At 41.6% G+C, this 23,585-nt stretch overlaps 1 protein-coding gene across 5 annotated transcripts in view; it reads right to left on the bottom strand.

Annotated features, from left to right (window-relative positions):
• The window catches only part of ARFGEF3 (ARFGEF family member 3), an 86,940-nt gene extending 70,322 nt beyond the window's left edge, over positions 1-16,618 (bottom strand). For 4 of the 5 annotated variants that reach the window (XM_015622681.2, XM_033512711.1, XM_033512712.1 and 1 more), the window contains exons 1-3: positions 16,177-16,618; positions 15,068-15,119; positions 2,875-2,956 (exon numbers count right to left, since the gene is read on the bottom strand). In XM_015622681.2, the coding sequence (XP_015478167.1) occupies positions 2,875-2,956; positions 15,068-15,119; positions 16,177-16,261 (219 nt within the window). In that variant the 5' untranslated portion in view covers positions 16,262-16,618. The remainder of the gene's footprint in view (positions 1-2,874; positions 2,957-15,067; positions 15,120-16,176) is intronic. The other variant, XM_015622684.3, reaches the window with a different exon arrangement.
• Positions 16,619-23,585: the final 6,967 nt, after the last annotated feature.

Raw genomic sequence — 23,585 nt, 5'->3', positions numbered from 1 at the left:
AATATAAAAGGTAAGAAAAACAGCAAAACTGGGAGATCTGTGTCATGTCAGTTACCATTCCAGTATCATCTTTGCCCATCCCACTTCCCCAGCATCTAGAAGAAAGAAGACACCAGTAACTGATAAATCACTTCAAATAATATCCTCAGCAAAACCTGTCAGTACTTTAGAAGCTGGGAGAGACTAGAACCTTTGCAGCCCCTCAGACCATCAAAACAACAATGAATTTAAAAAAAAAACCCACTCAGGCTAGTATCCTGGCATTAAACTAGTGCTATCAGCTCTCCTGCCCAATAGGAGACAGTCACCTGCCATCCCAATTACTCCACTAGTGTAGAGCACAATACCATAGAGCACATGTGCTGTGGAGGTGGCACTTCTGATCCCTGGCAAGATGTGTTTTGTGTCATACAGAGTTGACCATTAGTGGATACAACCAAGTCCTCAGACAAAGAGTACAGTTAATAAGTGACTAACACAAATACACATAGAAACCAACCCAAGCTGAGGCGATACCATAATTCCTTGTCCTGACATTGGGTTGGTTGAACTGAATTCAATGCAGACTGACTATTTTAGACTGATCAGATTTACTTTGCCCAGTATCTCAGAAATTCTCTCAACATTGCCAATGGCACTATTTCCTTGGAGTTCTACTAGAAATGCTTCTTCCATATAGTCTATAATCATCTTCATGAGTGTCTCCTATTAGTGGCAGACATCCTTCAAGAGATGTATCCACATAAGTCTTTTCCTATCTTCTCAGAAGATCCCACAACACAGCAAAACTAGCTTGTCTTAGATCCCAGGAACACAACCTTGCTCTGTCCTAGTAGAGACTTTGAGCAGCCCATTTCCCTCGCTATATTCTGCATTACTCTTTGTACTGATGCTCATCCTCAACTTCAACCTTGCATGAACCAACCACTTCACTGGTTCACTCCTGCTTCTTATTTTCTATGCTGATTACTGGTTTTGGCTGGGATAGTGTTAATTTTCTTCATAGGAGCTCAAAGCACGCTGTGTTTTGGGTTTTGTGACCAAAATAGCACTGATAACACATCCATGTTTTGCTATTGCTGAGCAGAGCTTACGCAGCATCAAGGCTGCCCGTTTCTCAGACTGGCTCCCCAGGAAGTAGGCTGGGGGTGCTGAAGAGTTTGGCAGGGGACACAGCTGGGACAGCTGACCCCAATGTGACCAATGGGATATCCCAAACCATATGACACAGTGCTCAGCAACAACAGCTGGGCAAAGAAGGAGGAAGTGGAGGGGACAGACATTCAGAGTTAAAGCATTTGTCTTCCAACATAACTGTTACACACGATGGAGCCCTGCTTTCCTAGAGATGGCTGAACACTTGCTGCTCCATGGGAAGGAGTGAATGAATTCCTTGCATTTGCAGCTTTGCTTTTGCTATTAAACTTTGTCTTTGCCCTCACTTTTACCCTTTTGATTCTCTCTCCCATATTGCTGAGAAGGAAGGAGTGAATGGGTAAAGCTGAACTGCCAGCCAGGGTTTAACTCACAATGTTTTAAAGCATTTTTCATAAACCAGAATTTCAAGTGTTTGAGCACTGTACAGCCTGATGAGATTTAACTCAATCTGCAATGAGAATAATGGTGTTTTCCAAATAAAGAAGAATGTTTAGTTCAGGGTGGGAGATAAGGAGCTTGTGGAGAGTCCAAGGAAGGTCTGCTAAGATGACAAAGGGACTGAAGCATCTCTCTTATTAGAAAAGGCTAAGAGCTGGGAATGTTTAGACTGCAGAAGAGAAGGCTCAGGGAGAATCTCACCACTGTATATAAATATCTGAAGAGTGTTTGCAAAGAGAACAGACAGGAACTTATCAGTGGTGCCCACTGACAGGAGAAGCAGCTCTGGGCACAAACTGAAACATGGAAGGTTTCCTCTGAACACCAGAAAAAAATTAATGTAAGGGTGATCAAGCACAGATTGTCCAGAGAGCTTGTGCTGCCCCCAGCCCTGGAGGCACCTCTTTTCCAGTCTAAACAGTCCCAGCTCTCAGCCCTTCCTCATAACAGGGATGCTCCTGTCCCTTCCCTTGACAACCACACTGTGCCCCAATATTGGGAACTCTCTAACCAAGAGTCCAACACCTCATATGCTGGATAAAGTGAATTTGAACGATCCACTTACATCCTTATATTCCCAGAACAACCTCATTCTGGCCCTCCAAGGGAAAAAATTCTTTTTGAAAAATGAATTTTATGCCCCAGCAGTGTGCCAGCCTTTTCCATAACTAGCATACCCCTAGTGATAAGTATTTACTGCCTCATACTCATTTGTCCAATTAAAATAACAGTAAATTGCTTTAGTTTTTATACTGTCAAACCCAGAAGAGAATTTTGTTGCTTGTGCTGCTCTTCTGTTTTTTGGTTTTTTTTGCAATTTCATAGACTTCCAAATCAGATCCTGTTTCTACTGTTTTCAGCATACAAAAACCCCAGAAAAGTACCCACATATAAAGAACACAGCTCCCCGATCTTCTATAAAACACTCGATCTTCCAAGCACTGCTGTCCTCTTTTCTAATCAAAGAAATCAACAAATTTCAGCTTAATTTCTAAGATGCTTAGCAGTGGCAAACTTTTCTGGGAGTAGCACAGGGCCCACAAGGTGCATCTACATTTCAGTGTTAAAATCCAGGACCTCCCACCTATCTGCAAAACATTTTTAGCTTCCACAAAATCACCAGCCTTTACTTGCATCCTAACTTCTGAACAGAAATGTAAATATTATTGTTAGGTTCACACAAGGACAGATGCTTTTTCTGTAGTATTTTTCAAAAGAAAAGCCTACATTTTCTTGACACCCACTGCCTGCCAACACACTCCCACTCTAAAGCCATACCTGCATCCCTGCTAGAGCCTGCTGGGCCAGCTTCATGCTCTTTGATTCCAAAGCCAGTTGAAGAGGAAGAAGACACTTCTCCCTAGGGAAAATTTAAAAAAAAAAAAAATTGAGAGAGAAAAATGCAACTAAAATTGCTATTCAAGTGACATTCCAGAAGAGCTGTATCAGTTGCATAAAGGTGATGTTTGCATACAACAGCCAAAGATAATTTCACAATTCTGTGAAGCACTTTTACCCTCTAAAGAAAGCTGACACATTTATTCACACACTTCACACATCTCTAATCCAGAAAGCACTTTTAAGTGCTTTTACATTGTGACTTTGTTATACTCCCTCTGTTAAAGTGAGGAGAACTCCCATATGAAATCAACAGATCAACAGGTACCAAAGCAAGGTACCTGTGCATTAACTGGCACTCCATCAGCCAGACACAGATAGGAAAAAAATAAGAAAAAAAGATTACTACAGTATATAGTACTAACTGAAGGATGCTAAAAACTGATCGTTATTTGGACCTGCATCCCTTCTGGGCAGAACACCACATTTTTTTAGACTTTCTACAGATTTTTGAAACAGCATGTAAACATTTTGGGCATTACTAGTAGAGACTGAATTTATTCTCACATTAAAGTGGATGAAGACTGGAAAGAGAGGGGGAAATGAAGAAAATCATAAGCCACTGGAGTGGATCCAGTTCAGTTTCATGATAATGAAGACAGGTGGGAGCTCCTATGGCTTATGTGTAGCTACCCTGCACATCAGCATGTTGCCTGCCATCTGTCATCACATACTGCAACGAGCAGAGAACAATGAGAGCTTTGATAGATGTCCCAAAAAGAAGAGTAAAAAATGACAAACAGGAGGATGGAAATTAGAACAGATTCAATTAGCTGAACTTCCCATCCTTGCTAAAAATGTTTAACTGAGAATCTAATTAAGGTTGCTGCAGACTGTGTTCCCACTGTATTCTTGAAGAAAATGAATTGCCATTGTGTCATTTCCTGTTCTTGTTACACACTCAGTCAATTAAGCCTTTAGCATTTCTATGCTACAGCTATGAAACACCTGCAGAGATATCTTACGATGTTTGATTAGCTTGAGCACCTCTCACACTTCAGTTCAACCTGCCATTTAAATGTATCATCTGATAACTTGAGAACATGAAGGACACAATAGATAATCCTCAGGCAGAACAGGAGAGAATGATGTAAATTAACACAGTCCCTTCTAACATCTTAAGAATTCAGTTCAGTAAGGCTGCAAAACAGAGAATGCAGATCAGAATCACCTCAATGGATTTGAGTGCAGTGAAGTAAGAGAATGAGATTTCCTCTTATTCCTTGCAGCCCTTTTTTAATTCCACTCTGTTTTGATCAGTCCCCCACCACAGGATTTCATTGCTTACTGTACCATCCACAGTTCTGTATGGTTAAGGGAAAATTCATGCAGGTTTTGTAGTACTACACATGTAAGACATTTTACATAAGTGAAGCTCTCAGAATAAGCTGATGCACAACAATATACTTCAAAACATGTTTAAGAACATTCTCCATTTACATAATGTACACAAAGTAGTTTCACACTGTAATTCTTAAGTATTCATACTGTTGTGTGCTGGTGTGGACATACATACACATACAGTTTGAGACACAAATACTGACTTAACCCTGATTGAAATGCATCAAGTACAACACACAGAGGGGGAATGAAAGGAAGGGAACACCTTTGACTTGGAGGAGAGGAAGCTACCTGCCAGGGCAAGCAAAACAGCTCAGCAACAGAACCAAGTGCATAATCCAAGGCCAGTACCTCCCAGAACACAGGCTATTCCTCCTGAGCTACCCCACTCTGAGACTGTCAACTTTGCCAGCTGCAGAATGAGTGATGAGAACACACACAGCCTTTATATTCAGTACACTAAGTTACAATGACCTTTCTAGTTGTCCAAGCTTGCTGTGGCTTGTCAGCCTATCAACCTACCTCTTTCCCTGCAGGTCTGGAATAAGAGATGCTATGGCAGGTCAGTCAAAACAGACTGCCAGAAAGGTCAGAGCAAGACAAAATACTATTTTAAGTAGAGAGATCATAAAAATCTTTCTATTCTCATTGTAATGACAAAAAAAAGCATTTAGTGAGGAAAAGAATAATGGCTCATTAATCCACCCTTATGATAAAAACTGTAATGAAGATAGGAAATTGCCTAATCTTAACTCCTTGTTGTTACCTTGCCTGGAACACAGTCTCACAGCCCACCTTCCCCTCCCTGACTTCAGGAAAGGGGCATGATAAATGAAGCATTTTTCCCTTCATGCAAATGGTGATAATCGTATTATTTTTAATCCCATTTCTGAAAATTAAAGATTAAAAAGAAGACAGCTCTCTGCATTATCTTCCTGCTGAAAATTACATGGGGAAGCAAAATTCAGAAGCACAAGGCCTTATCAGCATGCAGTTTGCATTCCACAGAACAATTCACAGCCCAGTCAAAGAACAGATAAAAATTTCATTCACCACTGTTGCCATTTTCTGATACACTGTTTATTAGGCAGGATAACAGTCATAGCCAAAGTCTGACATTTTTTAGTCAGAGTAACCAACGATTGAAAGATTTTCTCCGTCTTAGCTGCTTAGAAAGAACAGAGTAGCACAGTGTAATATTATTAGCATCACTTACTCAAGCAGAAGATGAGAAAATGGCCCATGATGAGAAAATAATTGGTAGAGACGAATTCTCAGAATTCTGCAAGTACCCACAGCTGCTACCCTTAAGTAAACCAAACAGAAGCAAACACTGTCCTTGCACAAAAAGGAATTATTAAATTTACATAAAACAAATTCTAGTGTTGAATATATGAACATGTGTACATATAAAAGTAGAAACATAAATCTTTTTTCCTCTACTAGTTTAGAGAACATTGATAAAATATCCCACCAGCAAGTTTAGGCATAATGGAAGTATTTAAAACCTAGAAAAGGAATATGGAATAAATGCATGGGTTTTCATGCAGTTCTTCCAGAAGAAGGAAGATTTAAGTCCTTGCTTGTGTTCTAGAGAAATGATTACTGCAAAAATATGATCATCCCACTTACAAAGAGAATTGCAGTCAAGCTCAGGTTGGAGGGAGGTTTGGAATCCACAGTATATAAATATAGGGCAAGTTCTCCCACCTCCACAATGCAGGAAATCAAACCAGAGGATTACAACAGCCCCCTTCAGCACTAAAATTTGTACCTGGTTTAAAACCACGACATTCTATGCAAGTATAAGTTTATCAATAGCATTTAGAGACACAGTAGAGCAATAGGATGAAAGATAAAATCTGAAGCCCTCCAGTTAGGACCCTCCTTCTCAAGAAAAAAATAAAGCAACAAATTTTGATGCTGTGCCACTACAAGATGATCAGGCTCCATTAAGACAGTGTTGCTGCTACTGTGCTACCTAAGAATGAAGAAGCACTCAGTGTTGCAGTTTACAGGTCCTGGGAAAAAAAAAACAATTATTGCCACACTATGTAGCTATAAATGCTGACTTGCATCAACAGGGCCAGTATTTTACTCGAGTTACTCACAAGCATAGAGACACTTCTAAGCATGTTTCCCATATCATGAGATTTGCCTCATACATTTGCACATATCACATGAGCTTCCACCTTTACTAATAACTAAAGAAATTGTAATTTCTGTCTCACCACTTGCATCTTATTTTTTTAAAAAAACTCATTATTTTCCTTCCCATAGAGCACAAAATTCTTTGTTTTTATCCAGTTATAATGGAAAGGCTTCTTCTCTGAGTTAAGTTTAATGCTCCTTTTCTTTCCAAATCTGATTTCCTCACCTCAGCTGCTGACATCAGCTCTCTCTGAGTTCTATCCAACTCAGTACTTAATTTTTCCTTCCTCTTTTTTTCATGTATTCTCTCTACCCTTCAACCTTTTGCTTTTCAAACCCAGACACAAAGTCTTCATCCAACAGTTAAATAAGCCTGCCCTTGCAGGGAAATATGAGTTGCTTATCAGAGGATATTTAATGACACAGGGGAAAAAAAAGGACAGAATAATGCCTAAATGTAATTTCACAGTTTCCTAGCTAGAACTTTAATAATTCTTTTTTCTACCTGGAATCTTGAATGAGATTGCAATTTTAAAATGCTTGGTATTAAAGAAGTGACATAATGGTATTTATAATCTTTTTTATTTATATCCTTTCTAAGATGAATGAATTTGCCGCTACAGAAGCAGCATAGCTCTACTCAGGGGAAATGCAAACATGAGCAATTTAACCTTCCAACCAACCCAGTGCAGCCAAGACCGCAGAATTCATACAGTTGTAATTAAGTAACTCAGCACAGTCACTCAGCTGGAGAGCACTTCTGAGGTCACTTGCCTCCTTGCTATACTGGCTAATAACATCTTGATTTTAACAGAAACACAAAGTTCCTAGATTGTTGTCAAGATGAGAGCAAAACAGAACAAAAAAAAAAAAAAACCCAAACCATAAGCACAAGGCGTTCCTTTACTTGAGAGGAGAGGAAGAGAGACAGCAAAAGATTCTACACAATATTAAAGTAAGGTAGACAAGGTTAAAATAATAATCAGATGCTTCCAGTCTCTGAAGCTCTAGTGTACTCTCTCTCTGTTATCATTGCTCTCCCTAGAACAGCCACCCCCACAGGTATTTGCCCTTTGTGCACAGGGTATCACAGTCACTTACAAACTCTGCACTTAAGGAACTTGATGACACATGTAAACCTCATCAGGTCTTAATCATAAAGCAATCTGTAGCCTTTAGGCGACTTTGTTTGATTATGATTTGAATTAGAGTATGAAGATGAGGTGACAAACAGGACATGCTCAGCCTACAATCTTGAAAGCTTATCAAACTATTCCATGAAGCCTCTCCTCCCTGTATTTGGTAAGTCTGGAAGGAAAGCTAAAGATTTGTCCAGTGAAAGCATTTTTGGTTCAAATGTTAAGTACAAAACAACAAATAAAGTGTTTTATGAGCATTAAGCTTCCATCATGAGAAGTTTTACAATTCTGGGAGAAGGTAGGGCTGAGTGAACAGAAAAAGAGACAGAGGTACTATCACACAGACATCCTGCAAATTGCCTTATTTTCTCCACTGCAGCTGTGAGGTACAGAAATCAGATGAAGTAAAGGGAGAATGAGGTATATTTTTGGTCATTACTAGTTACATTTTGAAGGTCAATGCTGTAATCCGCAATGCCATTCAACTTTCTCAGCAGTTCAGTGCTAAATCTTGACAGACCTAAGGGATGGTTGCTAAAAATATCCCCATGTTTGCAATGCATTACGTAATTTTATACTCACTGCACTTCAGTATCTTCAGTTTCTTAAGCAAACAAACATTCAAGGAAATGAAAGGTAGTGAATTTCCTGCAGCTTTGTTACTTTTTATGGAATGTAAATAATGGAAATGTGAGAAAAGACTCATTATTCCCACTCACCTCTTCATTTTCAAAACAAAGAAAAGTCATGCCTTGTACAGCATCACACAAAGACCAGAGCACAGTAAAGCATCATTTAGCAGGAAAACAGTCCTCTCAGTTTCAGTGCCACCCCTCTTCCCATCCCCAATCACATTTCCTTCTCTGAGGCAATTATCAAAAGCCTCATGATGTTCTCATTTTCTTCTCTTCTGCAAGCACTGAAAGTGATCAAACATTTAAAACAAACACACACACTGCTATTCCATTATCATCCTTAGACCCTCAGGTCAATATTTCAGTTGCATTTGTTGTTAGAAGTCAGATAAACAGTTAAAACTATGGCTGCTCTCATCCTCAGCCCCACCCAGCTGCTCCCTACTCCCATTCTACCAGCTCCCATGAAGAAAATTAACTTCAGCCCAGCCAAGACTAGCTCACTGTGGGCTTTTGTCACAAAAGGAGAATGAATTTTTAGAAGTCTATAACAGGAACAAAGACCCAAGGCAAAGACCCAAGGCAATGGTGATTATTATGGTTCACTAATACAAAGGAAAGGCAGAAAGCTTCAGAGAGAGCAAGCACTGCTCTTTAAAAAAAACACCACTAAAACCAAAGAAAAAAACCTCACCTGAACTCACAAGTAACAGAAACCATGCATCTTTTTTCATAACAACGCTAAATTTTGCTCAATAGATTCAAGAGTCACAACCCCAGTTAACAGGTTTTCAGGGACTCCTAAGGCTGACCCTACATATCCCTTTCCCTTTCCTCCCCAACACTACCATCTTCTGAGGTCCCAGAACAGATGCAAAGTTTTGCTGAGATAAAAATACATGCCCATTTGACAAGAAATAGGGCCACTTACATATCCCAGATTAAACAAGCAGATTGATCCAAATACTGCAGCAGTGCCACATTGCCTTTCTAAACACTCATTTCCTTCCCTCATCTACTCATCAACATTAGAATGGAGAATGCAAAATTTTAAATCAAGACCAGGGCATATACACCATCCAAAACACCAAATGGACTACATAAGTGCCCCCAAAAGTCTGGATCCAGGCTGCAAACTGCCAGCATGGGAGATGCAGGTCAGTAATCCACATTGTCACTAGAATCTCTTCTTGGCCAGCTGCCTGCCAGGGAACTCATAATTCACTTGCTGAATGGCAGATAGTGACCATGTAATGGTTGAACAGCATGAGTCACATCCAGCAATCATACCAAGGAAGAAAGCACAGGAGCACCTAATGCCAGATGGCTGTGGCAGCAAGAGCAGGAAACAAATTGTTTTTTTTTTAAAAAAAAAAGAGTTGAACAGAGAGAGATATGCTAAAACAACCCACCAGAAAAAAACCCTCAGAGACAACCATTCCTCCCTCCCCATTCCTCACTTCTCTTCGGGGGGTCTGCTATATCAGCATTCCTAGCTTGTATCAGCTTTATATCAGCTTTCCTAGCCACTCTCTCTCAGTAGAAACTAACAGAAAACATTTACAAAATTAAGAGATGGGAGAAGACAAAAACGATGAAATCACAAACATTTCTTCACAACAGAGAAGGTGAAATGCATACCAAGACCCAAGATTCTGTAAGTGGATGAATTACCTGCAAAGCTAAGTGGATTGAAAGTCTCTATAGCATTGCTTGTTTGGTGATGATCACACCGCAATTACTGCTTTTATTATTTATTGAGCACGTGTAAAATAAAGTAAGTCAGCATGTTGTTTTATTTAAGAGATTATAAACTGCATATTTCTCAAGAAGTATGTTAGATGCTAATCTAGAGATAGGAAAAGAAATAAAATAGTAGAACGTCCACTTTCATCCCCAAATGTCCTCATCCCCAAATGTCCATGACTATAGAAAAAGTTCACGCACTACCCTCAAAAGCTAGCACCAACATGATTAGTACTGGGACACAAGCAGGAAGAGACAGAACTGGACATGAACTATTATGACAGGACCCTGCTCCTCACTGACTTCCTCAATGACTTTCCAGCTATAATCTCTAGAAATACTGATCACTTTTCAAAGGCCAATGCAAAATATAAGAGGGTTTTTAGTGGATTGACCCTGACTGGATGCCAGGCTCACACCAAAGCCACTCTGTCATTCCCCTCCACAACTGGACAGAGGAGAGAAAATATAATGAAGGGTTCATGGTTTGAGATATGGACAGAGAGAGATCACTCTCCAGATACTGCCACAGGCAAAACTGACTCAATTTAGAGATGCTAATTAAATTTATTATTACCAAAACCAGAGCAGGATAATGAGAACTAAAATAAGACCTAAACACCTTCCCCCCCTCCTCCATCCTAGCGATACAGGGAGGCAGGGAATGTGGGTTATGGTCAGTTCATCACACATTGCTCCTGCCACTGCTTGGGGAAAGGAGTCACAGCCTGCTTCAATGTGAGTCCTCCACAAGGATGCAAGTCCTACCAGGAAACCTGCTCCAGCATGGGCTCCCCTGTTCATGAGTCTACAGGTGCCTGCCAGGAAACCTGCTTCAGCACCAGCCTTCCACAGGCTCACAGCCTCCTCTCAGGCATTCAGCTGCTCCAGTGTGAGTCTCCTCCACAGCGTGCAGGTGGATCTCTGTGCCCCCATGGACCTGCATGGGCTGCAGGGGCACAGCTGCTTCCCCATGGGCTGCACCATTGGCTTCAGGGGAATCTGAGCTCAGGCACCTGGTGCACCTCCTCCTCCTCCTTCACTGACCTTGGTGTCTGCAGAACTTTTCCTCTGACGTATTCTCAACCCACTCTTCTCTGGAAGCAATTACATCTGCCAAACAACTTTTCTTCTTCTTCTTCTTCTTCTTCTTCTTCAATTTGTTATGACATGGGGGTTGCCACCACTTCTGACTGGCCCAGATTTGGCCAAGGGCACTTCTGTCTTGAAGCCAGCTGGCATTGGCTCTGCTGGACATGGGGGAAGCTTCTGGCAGCTTCTCACAGAAGCCACCCCTGTAGCCCACTCCTACCAAAACTTGGCCATGCAAACCTGATTTGCATTTCTTCCAAAAAGAAAGCCCCTTCGGAAGTTCCAATCAACTTCTTATTTCCAGCAAAGTTTGCACCAATAGCAAGTCATTAAGTATCACACAGCCTATAAGGCATGACTTAATGACATAATGCACTCCAAGAAACTCTGGCAATCCCTAGTTTTTTCAAAGCAGTATGTGACTGGCAACTGCTGTCTAGCCTCTTATTTTAATCTCTGATATGTAGATAATCCTCATGAGTATTGAATTGCTCCAATCAAACATTCTGTTTCAAAGCTCATTTTCTTGTGTCTGTTCAGTTACCTTTTATAGCTCATATTTCAGTCTCTAAAATCACAACAAGCCAAGAAGAGAGCCTTGTTCAGTGTATAGTGCTGGCCTTAGGGGAAAATTTGCCATCCTGAAAATACTGAGGTGGATATATAGCCCAGCTGAGTAGCAAACAACTGCTTGCTGGCAGACAACGTTAAGGTCTCTTAAGCTATTTTCCATGTGATCAATTCACCAATTAAAACACAAGCACATCAATTTCTCTTATCTAATTCATTATTTATGAGTCAGCCACCCAGCCTCCTAAAGCACTTAGAATATATCCCATCTTCACAACTCATGTTCAGAGACAAATATCATCGTACTAGACAGATAACAAGAGGCCAGTGGGTTATGTGACTCTCCCTTGTCAAGAATTCAAGGAATATCTAGAGAAAAGCCTTGAACTGATTTAAGACCATTTTAATCTTGATCCACTTTAATCTTTGTTACTACTTCACACCCTCGATACTCTGATCATAAGTTAAAAGTACTGGAAAATCACACACAAATTCCCATCTCAAGGCAGAGCTGACAAGACTCCATGGAAAACTCTGCTGGAGATCTGTATTTCTTTAGGAAGTGTGACATTTAAATAATGCCCCTCACTGGAATCAATATGCAAGGTCATTAACAGGGATTTGGATTCATAAGTCAAATTAACATCAAAAGAAGTTGAACAGCAAAATAGTCTTATCTAGCTCCCTGAAGATATACCCAACAGATCTCTATCAAACTAATTAAAGAATTACATTCCAGCCTGGATGGTCAGTCACTGGGACTCTCTTGGGGCAAAAGGTGCTCCCAGATGTAGCAGGCATGGGCTATCTAAACTGCTACCAGACAACTGCTGGAAACAGCTCCCAAGCAAATGCTACAACTGAAGCCCCCAATTAATTGCACAGACATCAGGGAACTGTAATGTGGTCTGGTCTGCCTCATGGTCAGTAACACAAGTCCAACACAAGATGAAACTATGGACAAGTCAGGTACAAGACAGAACACAGAAATCATCTATACCCCAATACTACAGTGGAGATAAGCATGCGGCTGATATAATACATGTCAGAAACCATATGAACTCAAATGGTCATAGTCTGAGGAAAAGCAGAGACACCTTGTCCTCCCCATTCTCACACTAGGACCACAATTTTACAAAAGACAACTTTACGAAGAACCTCTACTCATCTAGAACAGGTGTGTCAGGAGCAGAAAATGGCTTTTTATTTTATAAGCAAAAAAAAGGTGAATAAGCAGTTTACACATTCTCATTCTTGTCAGCAGCCTTCATTCTTCAGTTCTAGAATGAAAAGAATCTAAATGTGAAGTGTAGATTAAGATTCCAACTGGATGAGCAGCCAGAGGCTGATCCATGTTACAGCAGCTGATACAACCTGCACCTGATATAAGATGAAAGCAGAAGAGAGGCACAGCCAGGACATCTCCATTCTGTTTCTTGGCTGTGTTTCTGGTCACAGCCATTGCTCTGCTTTCAAGGCTATTCTTTTCCAGTGCTAGAAACCAGGCCATCACAGTGCTGCTTTTTAACAAATACAAAATTAAGAACTTTTATCTAATTTGCACATTGTGAAGGCGGACTCCAGCCTAAGATGTGGCCCAGTGTGCTGATCTGGAGCCTGGCAGTACCTTGTTATCAGAGGGTGAAGGGTAATTTTAGCAACATCTCCCACACTGTCTAAGGCTGTGTGGCTGAGTCTTACCAAAGACGCCAAAACAAAAGATTTTGTCCAAATCCTCTTGTGTAGCTTTCATCTTCCAAAACATCCAGTAATAATGAGGACATTGCTACTGAGAAATCTAACATTAAGAGCTTATTTAATCATAGCTACACCTGCAAAGGTGTTAGCTTTATTTAAAAAGATTGGGATTTACAGTGGAAAAAATACTCCAACTAAACAAATACATCACTAAGAACACTGGAGGAAGAAAAGAAAAAGGCCTCTCTGCAAAGAAGTAGTAGGAAAGTGAAAAAGGAAGAAATGTGGTGACAGCTAGCTAACTAATTCATAGGGAATGACATTAGCACTTAAAGGCAGAGACCACACACCATATTAGAGGCTGATAAATGGGAAGATGAAGAGCCAAGTTTTCTCCCTCCACAGTGTCAAGTAAACATAATTCTAATGGACCTCTTGAGAATTAGTCATCCAGCTGTTTCCATCCTGTGCTGGAAATGCATTGTGTCTGGCACTGGTCATGTCAGACCTGTGCTACATCTATCCCCCATTTGATTTGAGGCCTCTTGTGGACTGCAGCTGACAGGATTTTAGAGTGGCAAAAGAACCGCTCCTATCCTTTCCCTGTTTGGTGACTGCTCTGGAATAATTAGCTCTTCAATCCCGAACTTCCCTTGCAAAGCACATATGAAAGGAGCAGCAGGGGGCAATGAGGTGATAAAAACACTCCCAGGAGAGTAATATTGTAGCAAAAAAAAGTCCCCTCTGTCAGCAGCTCAGGGCAGGTATCTAAGAGGACCACAGGATAAGCCAAACATACAGCAACATTCTACATACTCCTTTACAAACTCAATCACCTCTGATTAAAGCACTTCTGAATAACGGTACCTGTGCATCTCATAGATTTCCATCAGTTTCTTCCCTGTATTTGTTGAGGTGGTTTTTGCATGCATGCAGTCTTTCAGCATCCATTACATTCTCTAATAAGGCGAGCCTAAGTATTTCACATCTTAACAAGCTGTGTGAAAGAACATGCTTCTGTTTTAAGCAGTGCATTTGCTAGTTTTCTTTGATGATTCTTAATGGTTCTGTCAGAAAGGACAGAATTTTTCCCATTTAGCTACTCCATAACAATGCCAATTTCCAAAACAAGATTTAAATATCTAGACAAAGGAGGGCCATGCCACCTTTCTCATTTTGTATGTGTACAAATGGAGCTGGGAAGAAGGCTCACTCAAGATTAACTAGCAGGCTAAAGGAAGCAGTAGGCATAGAAACGGTATTATTTTAGTTCCTAGTCACTGTCCTAACTATACGAGGATATAACTTTTTTGTTTCTAGAATACTTATTTTCAGTAACAAAACCTGATCTAGATTTAAAAGAACACAAGCACACTGAGAAGAACTAAGAAGCACCATTGCTTATAATGGAATTTAGCAGGAAAACTCTTTAGACCATAAGAGAGCCCTCCTTTCTAACCAATGTCACCACTGTACATATTCATGCCCATTTTAACATATTTCCTTACATTTCATTCAGGGCCAAAGGTCAAGTGCTCATCAGAAACTTATCTACTACTACCAGCCTAAAAAGGTACATATACAAACTATAGAAATCCCATAGGTGCCGCCTGCTCCTCTGTCTACCTCACTTTTAATTCAAAATTTTTGCTTCAATTTTACTAGTACACGCTCTACAGAACTCAAGTTCAATGTTCTTACCTCAGCTGATATGGAGGTATCTTGGTAGCAGCATCAGGAGAATCCAAGGTTTCTGTATAATTAAAGGAAAAACAGGGCTTTTAAAAGAAACTTCTGAGTTCAACCACAGTTAATACGTCTGGCTACAGTCTCTGAGCCAATGATCCTAAAGTTTACACCTACTCCAGCTGACAGAACAACAACCACTGCTGCTCTGAGTTGCCAAAGCTTTGCATAAATCTGTCAGGACATAACATGCCCAATGAGAAGGCATCGAGCACCATCTTTTCCCTTTCATTTATCAGCACTTCAGCAGCACATCCACTAAAATTGGAACAGTATAGAGGATACTTGCATGGCTGCTGTGCAAGACTAATATGAAATTAATGAAGCAACCCATGAAACATCAAGATGAAAGGCCAGTAATAAGACAGCAACAGGTCTTATATACCACAGAATGTTGTAGCTATTCATGGATAAGAAACAAAAATTTAAAGCAATTTAAGGTATCCCAGTTATGCTGATTTAAATTATGGGTCTTGATGATCAGTGTTCCAGGTTGTTAGTGTCAAAAAAACACTTCAAGCCACAAACAATCTTTGAAAATGGGTGGATGCTAAAATGTACCTAAGCTTGCACTCCCTTGAAATATTAACTCGTTACACTGATCATTACATTACAAAGATAAAAGAGCTCATGTAATCCAATAAAACAAAACTTCTAGCTTTTAAAATAGATTCCCAAACATAAGCCAGCGTAAAACTGCATGTTATTTTACGATGATTGAAGAGAGGGAGGGGGCCTTTAAAGGAAAAGACAGCACCTCCAAAACATACGCGGAAACTGACAGCTACTGATACGCGTATATCTGTCTCGCAAGAGCCCCGGAGCAGATCCAGGCGGTGGGGAAGGCGAGACGCGGATGCTCTCGGGCAGCAGGTGCCACGGACCCTGCCAGCAGCGCGGAGCTCCCGGGCATTTTGAACGGCCCAGGTGCTCCGCTCCCTCCCCGGCTGCTGGAGGCTCGGCGGCCGGCGCGGAACAAGTTTGTTGAGGTCTCCCTGCCCCCTCCGTTATAAAACCTCTCTCCATCGGCGGCTCCTGCCCCGCTCCGCTCCCCCGCACCTTACCGATGGCCCAGGTGCAGCTCTCCTTGATGGCCCTGTGCTTGCTCCCCGATGCCTCCTTCTGCAGCTTTCGCAGGATTTCTTCCATCTTGCCTCCCCCGGGATCCTCGCCTAGCCGCGGGGGAAGAGGAGAGGCGGCGAGGAGAGGAGGGTGGCAGAGCGGTGCCGGGGCTGTCCCCGCCGCGGCGGTGCCTACGCGGGAGCGGAGCGCGGCACCCCGCTGCCGCTCCGCTGCCGCTGATGAATCACGCCGAGCTCCATGGCGGGGACACGTCAGTTGTTGCCGCTGCGGAGTCCCTCCTCCTCCTCCTCCTCCTCTCCCACCGCGGGCAGGCCCCGCTGGCGCAGCGGGGCTGGGGCGGGCCTGGCCCTGCCCGCGGGAGCGCAGGAACTCCCTTCCCGGTGCTGGGGTTGGAGGGGCGGCGGAGGAGAGCGGAGCCGGCGCCGCCGGAGCCGGGCCCTGCGGCGGCAGCAGCCCCACGGGAGGCGGGCAGGCGGGTCGCCATGGCGACCGGCGGGCGGGGGGCGCCGGCAGCCGCGGCCTGCCCGCCCCGGGCGCTGTCTGTGCGCTCGGGCCCCGCAGCTCTGGCCGGGGCTGCCGCCGAGGGCTGCCCGAGCCTGCGGGGCAGGTTCCCGCTGCCCGGCGCTCCGCTCCCGGCGGTGCTGCCGCAGCGCAGTCCCGCTGTCCCGCAGCGCCCCGAGGAGCCGCGGGCGCTCCCGCACCGGGCCGGCCGCAGGGAGCCAGGCCAGGCCACCGGCGTGAGTGCCGGAGCTGGGTGTGCCCTGAAAAGAGTGTGCCCTGAAACGGGTGTGAGATCTGTGCCTTTCTCCTTAACTGGCAAATGCAGCGGGTCACGGCTGAAGCTACCTGTCTGTGCCTTCACAGGAACGCACACCTTAATGTCCCCAACAAGCCAGCCTCCAGGAGAAAGAGCAGCCACTCCACTAGCTCAGACCTTCCTCCTCTCACTCGGAACGTTTCCTACCCACCAAACCTACCTCCTTCGGTTTGCTGCTTCCCTGCTTTATCTGTAGTTTATATCCTACTTGCCCTTTTTGTGACTGCATCACTTAATTCAGTGTTACAACGTCTTCGTCTTCTTGCAGAGTCTCTCTTAAAAGAGACAAGAAGATAAGCAGACAATGAAAAGTAAAAGCAGATAAGAAAGGCATTCCAGGTAGCAGCTGGCAGTATTAGCGGTTATGGCTCCTACTGCTAACTGGAAGAGTACCAATAGTGAATTGCCAGGCAGGATATTGGCACCTGGTGAATCAGCTGTAGCATTTCCCACAGGATACTGGGCTTTCAAAGGCTGTCCCTTGTCCAAATACTTACAAGGGCTCATCCTGTGTTCAGACATATAATGAATGCATAATCCATAGTTGTCTTTTAAGGCCAGAATGTAAAAGTCCTGTCAGAAAAGAAGAGGATTTAGAATAATGCCAGAATGGTGTAGAGGTGCATAGGTTGTTGCTGGAGGTGGAAAGGTGTAGCCTATTGCTACAATACTAAGAATTAAAAAAAAACAACCAAACAAACAAAAAGCCCAACAAGAGCAACCAACCAACCAAAAATCAAACAACAAAATTCCCAAACTGAAAAACCCCAACCTTTAACAGAAATATCATTTGTCTTTCAATTTCAGGCCATAAACCAACCTCTAAGAAACTGAAAGTCGTTTCCCAAAGTTTCTTATCTCTGACTGTGGTCTGCCACCTTCCTTGAAATGAAAAATCTGCTGATAGCTAGTGACTGGGATTGTCAGGGCACTATGATGCTATTAGTTAAGGCTCACATTGAAGTGATGATAAATTGTTTCCCATCCATGTGCATCCTCTTGTATTCTGTGTTGTGCTTAGTGGAAATGAGCATGAGGCTTTCTGGCTTTCGAAGGCTTTGTTTTTGTTTTTTCTGGGGGGAAAACAGCAAAAAGAACTATGATGGTGACTTAGGTATTTTTAATGTAGAAATTGCATACCAGAGTTTATTTGGACCTCTGAAACACTAAAAGATAAATATGTATCTGTAAGTAGTAAATAATTAATTGCTTATTTTCAGGGAATGACTGATTGAACTGAATTAATTTTTAATTTCAGATAATTTCTGGCTATATGCATCATGAATTTACTGGTTAATCTCTCAGTAGTCTCTACAGGAAGGCCTTTGCAGCTGGCATCTTCATCAGAACTAGAGTTTTCCATAGATACTTGATGTCACTGAACCAAGATCTGTATTCATTTGTGTTTTACTTGCTGTACAATGTGTTCAAACAAAATGGTTTCTGTGCTGCTAAACACTTTCTCTCAGTAGCAATGTCATCAGCTTGTGACAAACAAAGGTCGAGTTCAGGCTCTTTGGAGCATCTTAAGGCCTGCCAGTAAGATTATGCAAAAGGAGAAACAAGTAAGCCATGATGACTCTTCCCGAGCATGTATGTCAGAACACCGTGAGTCAGCTTGCTGAAACTTTTCACTTGAAGCCTTCCATTTCCATATGGACAGGAGTCTATCAGTCCTTGAGTCTGTTGTCTATATGCTCACAATAAATACACAGAAATCATGTCATGCTGGAAGTCACCCCATGAATAAGCTTTGCTTAGGGAGGAGGTCATATTTAATCGTGTTCTCTGGAGGTTGTTTCAAGGCAAGTGTCCTAAAATGTCACAATATCTAGAAGTCCAGCTACAGAGTAGGGATTATGGTGATGAAGGCTCCTCTCTTCTGCCATGAAGAGAAAATTAAGCTTTCTATGGTCATCCTTACAGCTCATCAATCCTCCTTGCTTTCTCCTGACTGTGCAAAGCAGCCTTCTACAGTGGTCGAGGCTACCTAGGAGGCAGTGCTCTTGATCCTCTGCACTGCTGAAGCCTGGTCCAACTTGAAGTCAGAAGGCTCCTACATAGATCTGGTATCTTCACCATGCAGTGGTCATATATATCACTAAGAAGCAGTGGCAGACGTGCAGTGTGCTTTTGTAGCTTGCACCTGGCAGTGCCAGTGCTACTGATCTTAGGCATTGTGTGAATATTGGTTATGTCCCCAGATACATTCACAGCTCTGAACACAGCCAAGGAGTGTGTAAGCAAACTACTCAAGATACCTGGAGTAATAGAGCTATGTTGGTACAATTCTCTGTCCAGGCTGGTAAGCAGCATTTGCTTGACTTCAAAGATCTCCATGCCACTATGTCTCTGTGCCTTCTAGCAGCCAAGGAAGGCAATGTGGTCCTATTTTTAATCTTTTCTGGTAGCATAAGCCATACTGCCTGTGCACACACCTTCCTGTAATTCTAGTCTTTGGGAACATAAGAAAGAATTAAAAAGTATTGTGGAAAAGTGTGAGACAAAGGCATGTTAGACTGCCAGGTAATCACAGATAGAGAATTTATTAGTCATTATCACTCAGGTATTACCTGTGCTTTGGCCATTTTAACAATATTCTTTCATTGTATACTGCAGATGCTGGAAAGTCTGGGCCAAAGAAATGGACTGTGTCCCTGAGAACTTACGAATTTAATTACAAAATGCTAAGAAATTCCCTCTAATGACAAGAAAACCACCTGATCCCATGGTTCAAAAATTATGCCTAGCCAGATTTTTCAAAATTACTCTTCCCAGAAGCACCCCTATAACTGGACTGACCAGCAGTCAGAAGCTTGGGTTCTGTTTTGCTCGGGAAGCTCTGTACATATGACTTCCCATATGAAGTATAAATTACTAAAAAAATTTGAAGTGAAGGAAGCTGTAGCTGGACCATGGGCTCATCATCACCTTTGTGACACCTCATAGCAGATGGATGTACCCTTTCTTCTCTCTCCCAGAGGGCATCAAGACTCAGACAAGCAAGACCCTTGTCAGGATTTTGGTTTTGGTTGTCTAGACTGTAAGCACACGACTAATGGTAGGGTGGCATCTGTCATTGTTTGCCTGATTGCACAGTGAGTTACCAGAGGCTAGAGCTGAGGACTCAATGAAGTCTTTCCTGAGCTGCTGCTGCTTTCTGCACCCTTCAAAGTATGACCTTTCTGAGCAAGGTAAAGCACATTAAGCAGCAGTGCTGCTCAGTGCAGGATTACAGAGTTAGGGAGAAAAAGCCTCTGGAGTGGTAGCTGTAAATAAAGCTAGCATATTTTCAGAGCTGTCCTTTCAGTACAGCTTCACAGCATTTATTCTGTGAAGAACAGTTGAAGCAAATGTAAAATCCTCAGATCCATGCCAGGGTAGAAATATGAGACAGGGCTTTCTGACTTCATTGAAGATATATTTTCTGCAGAGACAGAAAAAAACCAAAAATCGCCATAACTGTTTACAATTTACCATAATCTTTTCATCCCTGCAGAGTTGCCAAGGCTGTTGAAGAAGGCATCAGGAACACAGAATAGCTATTCTGTACCACATCAATGTTGTTTTTACCTAGTTTTATTTGTGGCAGAAGTTAGTTGGGCATTCTTAAAGAAAGGGCAGAAAAAGTATAGTGCCTTTCCCTATGCTAAACTCTCCCAGCTTCTGTTAAATTGCAGACTAGGCACTTCCTGAGACAGTGGTTTTATCTTCATAAATAATACCTGGCAGATTTTTCTTCTGGGAATGTACCTAATTCCTTTTGAACTTTTTTTATGCTTTTGACCTGCACAACCAACCTCTGGCAGTGAATTCCACAGCCAAGCTGTGTGCAAAGAAAATAAAATTCTTTTTTGACCAGTTTTATCTTCTTTTCGCTTAGGTTTTTGAAACTACCTACCTTTTATGCTTTGAGAAGGACTGCATAAGCATCCCCTATTTTCTCCCCATCATCCATGGTTCTTTATGCATTGAACATATTCTCTCCCTCAGCTGTTTTTATTCCAGTCTACAGTGGACTATTCTATTTTATTTTTCTCCCTAAATGATCTTTGGTCATTCTGACTGCCCTTCTCTGTACAAATTCTAGTTCTTCTCTACCTTGAAATACAAGAGTTTTGAAGAAGAGTGAGTACATGGAAAAAGGCGGCTTGAAGATTTAAACTATAAAAGTTCTCTTGCTTCCATCAGACTCCACTGAAAAGGCTTCAAGGAGCAAGGAAATGACAAGTAACTGGAATTAACCTTAATATCATAAGAGTTTCAAGTCAGCCAGAAAACCAAATTTCAGAGGACTCCTTCTGTCCCACTTTTCTTCCCTAATCCAGAGGATTCCTCTAGTATTAATCCGTGGAAAGAAAGCTTAAAAGTGCAGTCTGTTCAAAAGCTGAACACAAAAGGATTGTATCATCTGGCCATCATATACTTGGAATATGCAAAATGGACAAACCTAAACTCTCTGGAGTTGTCTCTGAAAAGTGACTGAGCTGGTAACTTGTCATGTAGCTGTATGAAATGTAGGTCACTGAAAGTTATAGATGTATTATATATATTTGTATTCATAACCTGCTTTGAAATCTGTTGTGGCCTTTCCTCATTATGAGGAAACAAGGACAGCAATGCATCTGCAGCTGTCAGAGGCTTGCTTTACAAAGTCAAGAAAGGTCAGCAAGGTCTAATTTAAACACATCTCTATGGGCCAGAAAATGAATTGTGATTTGCACCGCCTGTTTAGTGTTAAGCATATAAGTACAGGAGTTGAAGTACTAGAAGTACTCCTAGAAAAGCTAGATATTATATGAGTTTTCAATCTAATATGCTCTTTCTGAGATAGATAAATAGATTTTCCTGCCACTATTACAAATTTTAAGTAAATTGTAAGTAAATTGTAAGTAAATTTTAAGTAAATTTTAAGTAAATTTTAAGTAAATTTTAAGACCACTCCCTGACAAATCCCTGAATTTGTTAAGTATGGTGCAAAGTAAAGAGAAACACAAAGGGACAGGTTAAATAGATGTTTAATAGTGTTAATATGTAGATTCTGTTCTGCCACAGATAGATCAATCTGAATTTAATTCCCTGGTTTCAGGGCATTGCTCTCAGGTTTACTATGCAGTAGTGTCAAAATTCTATTCAGAGCCTTCTCTTTATGCAGTCATATAATACTCAGTATAAACAGAAGAAAAAAATCTTCTCCATGCTACTCTGAAGCTCTCTGAGATATGGTTTGACTCTGTTAGTCAATGGTTCTTATTTTTCCAGCTTTAAAGACCAATTTAAAAGAGAAAATGTTCTGAAATGAGATCGTTAACTTCAGATCATAGTTTACTTCCTATTTATTATGCCTTTTCTTCACAATAACAAGTGGGAACTTCTTTCAGGGGAAGTAAGTCCAAAAGCTCTTCCAAAGGGTGTAAGGATCTTTTACACCTCATTTTCTCTTGTCCCTGAAGACACTGGTTTTCATCTCAGAACTATCACAGAATCATGGAGTCAATTAGGTTGGAAAAGACTATCAGTTACTTATACATCTCCCTCTATCATCCAAGTGGGCACAGGACTGGTTTCCTGAATTTGACACTTAAATTGCATATTAGCAGTAAAGTTGACCTGTAAGCAGACCTGTGGTATAGTCACATGCTTGGAAGCTTTCTTGGAATGTTCTTCAAGAGACCAGTTTGCTATAAACTGATTGATGAACTTGTATGTTGAGTGATGTCCTTTTATATTTCACTACTAGTATTAATCAACATAAAATCCATGCTCAAGCTGTTATTGGCATGTACTTTCTGGAGATATAATCAGAGGGAGTAAAGCATTCACCTTCCTCCTTGCTGGGAGTAGACAGTAATTTCCTCTAAGTCATGATCCGAAAATCCAATGCTAAGTGATATTGAACAACACAAAGGCTCTTACTACAGCAGTAGTCACAAGCACCCAGCCTTGTGGACTTGAGGGAGAGCACCACTATCCAAATGTATAATTTTTGAAAACTTCTCTTACATCAAATGAAAAATCAAGCAGAAATATAGCATTTCCCAAAATGTATTTTGAAAAGAGATTTCAAGAAACGGCATTCTGGAGTTCTGTGTTGAATTTCAGTAGCTGCCAGATCAAATATACTCAGTTCATAAATGAAAAACCTTGGGGAAAATAGATCTAATACCAAAGGCTACAGGTTCATCTGGTTTCTGGCAGTCAAACTGGACTGCTTGCTATCTTCAGTGTATTATAGAGCAAGCAGAAAGAAAAGAAAAAAAGATTTAAATTTTTGGGAGGTTATTAAAATGATGGTACTTTAAAGAACAAAGACTATTTTTAGGGATAGAGCACAAATGGATTTTGATGGTTTGATCTTAAAAATGCCTACCAGTACTCTTGTTTTCTGTACTACTGGAAGTCTTTCTGATTCATTAGTTCATGGTTGGTCCTGTGCAACTCTTTTCCCTCATTTTATTATTGAAACAATTGCAGTCAGAAGAACTGTGATTTTAGGTCTCGCTGATATGAAAAGAGAGCAGCTTTTCTACCATAGCTCTTTACTTCTGCTCTTTCACATTTTTTCTGTAAGAA

Source organism: Parus major, chromosome 3 (assembly GCF_001522545.3).
Source record: "Parus major isolate Abel chromosome 3, Parus_major1.1, whole genome shotgun sequence".
Taxonomy (NCBI): Eukaryota; Metazoa; Chordata; class Aves; order Passeriformes; family Paridae; genus Parus; species Parus major.
Note: the sequence above shows the minus strand (reverse complement) of the source record. Positions and strands in the feature narration are given on the sequence as shown.